General features: G+C 39.9%; 1 protein-coding gene across 1 annotated transcript in view; it reads right to left on the bottom strand.

The window, feature by feature from the left end:
- LOC107035878 overlaps positions 1-5683 on the bottom strand; it is a 93058-nt gene that overhangs the window by 23660 nt on the left and 63715 nt on the right. The window contains exon 3 of the mRNA XM_015253505.1: positions 1979-2151. Within this exon, the coding sequence (XP_015108991.1) occupies positions 1979-2151 (173 nt within the window). The remainder of the gene's footprint in view (positions 1-1978; positions 2152-5683) is intronic.

Raw genomic sequence — 5683 nt, forward strand, 5'->3', positions numbered from 1 at the left:
TTGGAGTTATGTATGTTCCGATAATCTTGATCAGATTTCTCACATTTTGAGCCCAAAATCAACCCGATAGAATGAAAAATGACGTCAGTATAGACGATCAAAAAAGCAATTTAACATTGATTTAAATGGGAGATGTGGAGAGAAAAACGGTAATATCTCGGAAACTAGATGCGACAAAGTGGGCCCTTTTCACGTGGACGTACACATTTATTTGTGTATTTCTAGAGTAAATTCAGGTCGGAAAAACAGTGTTTCCCAGGCTGGACGCGGGTGATGTTTTACTAAAGTTTTTAATTACGACAAAGAAATTGAAAAACCTTCGTTTCCACGGAGGATTTGCTGAATCAATATTGTTAAAGGGTATGGAGCATCAAAGTCCGGTCCCCAGAGGATTAAAGCTGCATCGTTAGCCCTCGATCACTCGCTCAATGAGCACGGTACCGCCCGTTTTTGTTTTAAAAACATATTTTAAGAGGATTCCACAATGAAGTGTAACAAAGGATTAGTGCGACGCGTGCAATTGGCTGACCCAATCATTCAACGGTTTTTCGATTATTTCAATAATTACAAGCGATGCGTCAAGCCTGCGTTGCGTTTATTGTGAAATCTCCTTTAGCGTGTTTTTCGACGCTTAACAATGCTGAAAAAATTCGAGTTTCTAGTTCAATCCTCTTATTAAGTATTAGCGTTGGCCATTTTATTCTCGAAAAATTTGTTTAGCTAAAAAAAAAGAAACGTCGAACGGACAGAAAAGCGACGTCGCGCCGCCCATTGCACGTGAGTTTCAGTCGACCGCTCGAGCGGCAGTGTTGCTACATTTACTGTCACACTTGAAATGCGCACATAGCGGTAAGCGTCAACGTGGCAACAGCGCGCTCGGTTTAACCCAGCGGCGCTGCGCTATCCATGCGATGGATGAAGGCTGGCGACCCACCGCGAGTGATCGAGGGTTAATAAAAAAATTATAATTCAGTATTATATAATATTGTTTTAACTTACAGAATTATATAGAAGCATAATTAATATTAAAATGATTTCTAAATAACAATAAAAATCACTAATAATATAAGTTAATATGAAAAATAATAACTCCTACCGATTACTGAAGGGCTTTTTTTCCATGTCTATGTAAAGCAACTCTTTGCTTTTTTTAAACACACAAACCCAAAAAAATGAAAATAATTCGAAAAATTAAAAGTATAAAATGATACACGGTTATACACACATAATACGTCCAACAAAATACTTAATAAGCTCGAGAGTCAATATTACTTGACCAAAGTTTATATACCAAGCAAAAATATTTCTCATTATAATTTTTTTTCAAGAGTGCTTTTCCTTATATGTAAATACCGTATGTAAATATTGTTGGACATCAAATAAAAACATTGTTAAACAAAAAAAAAATCGAGGGTCTATAAGAGATCGCGGACATCGGTACTTCTATCTTCGTATGTAGAATAATTCTTTATTCTTATTCTTTAGGATTTATTGTCTCGACTTGGGCAAGTTCGTTCGCCAAACGAGCTGGAAAATAGCCGTTTTTCCAACAAGTCGAAAAAACTTGGCTTCTCAGGCTGGACGCGGGTGATATTTTTCTAAAGAGTTTTAAATTACGACAAAGAAATTGAAAAACCTTCATTTCCACGGAGGATTTGCTGAATTAATATTGTCAAACGGTATGAAGTATCAAAAGTCCAATCCCCAGAGGATTAAAACTGTTGATAAGGGATCGCGGACATAGAACTTCTATCTTCGTATGGAGAATAATTCAGCGTTAACGCATATGGTTTATTACAAAATCGACATCTCTTTGGGATTTATCGTCTCGACTTGGGCAAGTTCGTTCGCTAAACGAGCTGGAAAATGGCGGCTGTTCCAACAGGAAGCAACGATTTTTTACTGCCACGTTCTATTTTTGTTGAGTCTCTTTTTTATCTCTGTAATAAAATATCGTGCTTTGTATTTTGTTAAATACCTTCTCTGAGTCTGTATCCGAGTACATGCGACCAGGCCTGTATTCGGGTGGTAAATATGCTCGGGCTGTTTCCGGTGGTGCCAGCTGTAGCGTCACTCTACCTCTCGGCGTTAGCTCCAGTGTGTGAGGTGTTACCACTGGTCCTGCACGCGATCCACCAACAACACCTCCATCTGGAGACAACAGAAGGATAAAATAAATGCGGGGAAGAAAGACATTAACGCGAAGTTTTGTAGATATTACTTTTAGGCAAGTGGAAATAACGGGAGAAACAAAGAACCACGGAGTTTCGGGCTTGATGCTTGGGTCATCTAAATCCTGAACTTCCCCATTTCACCGAAGGTTAAGTGCCCGCCTTGGACATTAAAGTATCGAGTGAATAACTGAGTTGAAAAGAAAAATAAAATTAACTAAATAAATCATTCATGTTACAAATTACTTTTTTCTCATCAAATTAGAAGTGTTATGGCGTAGTTTTCCGGTCTCAAAAACCATAATTAAAGAGAATGTTCATAAATAATGGAGGACTTGTGACTGCAGTGGTAACAGTCGAATTTTGATCGGGCAGCATCGCACGCTTCGGCTAGTAGTGGGATTGTAACAGTGACCCGAGTCGAGGATTTGGTTCTGATTGGACGTACACAGGTCTTTCAAGATCTCTCCAGACCTAGATTAACCTGGTAAGTCCTAATCAGTTCTGCGACGCACTTTTCCGGAGACCTTTTGAATCCGCAGTTCTTTTCGGTCCTGAGAAGTCCTCCTCTATGCTACCGAGTACGCGGGATTTCACGAGGGATTTCACGGCGGAGGGGAAGGGATGTATGCGGAGGGTTGAAATTTGTAGCCAACCAGGAGACAGTTGCAGAATATATTTTAGCCACCCTCATCTCCCCGTTTGCAGGCGGTGTTTAAATAAAAATAGTGAACTTTGATTCTGTATTTATCGGTTCCCTGATGCCAATGAAACCCTCGGAGGTGACAGAAAAGACGAAAAAAAATTTTTCATTTTCACGTGGATCAAGGGTCAGCAGGGTGAAAGTCGACTTTCGCCAAGATTGAATTTTTTCGCCAAGTGAAGGTTGATTCTGTATTTTCTAAGGATGCTGATGCCAATGAAACCCCCGGAGGCGCGACAATTGCCTAAATAAAAATTTTTTTTTTCACCCAAGAGCCATCTGAGTCATCTGAGCCAAAGGGTCAGATTTTCCGATTTTTCCAGGGGGAAAGTCGACTTTCGCCAAAATCGAACTTTTTAGCCGGGTGAACGTTGATTCCAATTATTTAAGCGACGGGCTATTCAGAACTCTCAAAAGTATGTGGAAAAAGTGACAACTGAAAAAGTTTTTTTTTTTCAGATTTTCAAAAGGTCAGATTTTCGGTTTTGCCAGGGGGAAAGTCGACTTTCGCCAAAATCGAATTTTTTAGCCGGGTGAACGTTGATTCCAACTATTTAAGCGACGGGCTATTCAGAACTCTCAAAAGTATGTGGAAAAAGTGACAACTGAAAAAGTTTTTTTTTTCAGATTTTCAAAAGGTCAGATTTTCGGTTTTGCCAGGGGGAAAGTCGACTTTCGCCAAAATCGAATTTTTTAGCCGGGTGAACCTTGATTCCAACTATTTAAGCGACAGGCTATTCAGAACTCTCAAAAGTATGTGGAAAAAGTGACAACTGAAAAAGTTTTTTTTTTCCGATTTTCAAAGGGTCAGATTTTCGGTTTTGCCAGGGGGAAATTCGACTTTCGCCAAAATCGAACTTTTTAGCCGGGTGAACGTTGATTCCAATTATTTAAGCGACGGGCTATTCAGAACTGTCAAAAGTATGTGGAAAAAGGGACAACTGAAAAAGTTTTTTTTTTCAGATTCTCAAAGGGTCAGATTTTCCGTTTTCCCCGGGGGAAAGTCGACTTTCGCCAAAATCGAAATTTTTAGCCGAGGAACGTTGATTGCAATTATTTAAGCGACGGGCTATTCAGAACTGTCAAAAGTATGTGGAAAAAGGGACAACTGAAAAAGTTTTTTTTTTCAGATTCTCAAAGGGTCAGATTTTCCGTTTTCCCCGGGGGAAAGTCGACTTTCGCCAAAATCGAAATTTTTAGCCGAGGAACGTTGATTGCAATTATTTAAGCGACGGGCTATTCAGAACTGTCAAAAGTATGTGGAAAAAGGGACAACTGAAAAAGTTTTTTTTTTCAGATTCTCAAAGGGTCAGATTTTCCGTTTTCCCCGGGGGAAAGTCGACTTTCGCCAAAATCGAAATTTTTAGCCGAGGAACGTTGATTGCAATTATTTAAGCGACGGGCTATTCAGAACTGTCAAAAGTATGTGGAAAAAGGGACAACTGAAAAAGTTTTTTTTTTCAGATTCTCAAAGGGTCAGATTTTCCGTTTTCCCCGGGGGAAAGTCGACTTTCGCCAAAATCGAAATTTTTAGCCGAGGAACGTTGATTGCAATTATTTAAGCGACGGGCTATTCAGAACTGTCAAAAGTATGTGGAAAAAGTGAAAACTGAAAAAGTTTTTTTTTTCAGATTCTCAAAGGGTCAGATTTTCCGTTTTCCCCGGGGGAAAGTCGACTTTCGCCAAAATCGAAATTTTTAGCCGAGGAACGTTGATTCCAATTATTTAAGCGACGGGCTGTTCAGGACACTCAAAAATATGTGGAAGAAGTGAAAAATGAAAAAAAAAAACATTTTCACCCGGAGCCAATGGGTCAGATCTTGGATTTTTTCAAGGGGAAAGTCGGTCAAAGGGTCACAAGGGTCACGAGAGCCAAAGTGTTGGCCAAGTGTTAGATTTTTCCAGGGGGAAAGTCGACTTTCGCCAAAATCGAAATTTTTAGCCGGGTGAACCTTGATTCCAACTATTTAAGCGACGGGCTATTCAGAACTCTCAAAAGTATGTGGAAAAAGTGAAAACTGAAATTTTTTTTTTTTCAGATTTTCAAAGGGTCAAATTTTTGGTTTTGCATGGGGGAACAACTCCAGTTTCAGGAACTCAGTACTTCCACTGCTCCAATTTCGGAAATTCCACTCGCTTTACAAAGTAAAAAAATCCGTTTAATCGAATATGTGGGCAGAGGTATTTTCCGATCAAACAGGATTTAATCAAGCTGGGAAAGGTATCGATGTATCCCCGATGATTGGCAAGAAGCGTAAGCAAGTTTTCACGCACCGTTTATTACCCATTCATGCAAAACTTTTTTCATTCGCCCACTTCTATGTAGAATCTATTATTTTGTAGAAAGATGAGGTCGTTTTTTATTCTGAAAAAAAGCGTGTTCCAAATATTGAGAACCCGAGTCGAGGATTTGGTTCTGATTGGACGTACACAGGTCTTTCAAGATCTCTCCAGACCTAGATGGACCTGGTAAGTCCTAATCACTTCTGCGACGTACTTTTCTAGAGACCATTCGAATCCTCAGTTCTTTTCGGTCCTGAGAAGTCCTCCTCGATGCTACCGAGAACGCGTGATTTTACGAGCGGGTGAAGGGGAAGGCATGTATGCGGAGGGTTGAAATTTGTAGCCAACGAGGAGACAGGGTTGCAGAATATATTTTAGCCACCCTCATCTCCCCGTTTGCAGGCGGTGTTTAAATAAAAAATAGTGAACGTTGATTCTGTATTTATTGACCCCCTGATGCCAATGAAACCCTCGGAGGTGACAGGAATGGGGAAAAAAAATTTTTCATTTTCACGTGGGTCAAGGG

This window comes from Diachasma alloeum, unplaced genomic scaffold, assembly GCF_001412515.2.
Source record: "Diachasma alloeum isolate Michigan unplaced genomic scaffold, Dall2.0 Dall_scaffold_00201, whole genome shotgun sequence".
In the NCBI taxonomy this organism is placed as follows: Eukaryota; Metazoa; Arthropoda; class Insecta; order Hymenoptera; family Braconidae; genus Diachasma; species Diachasma alloeum.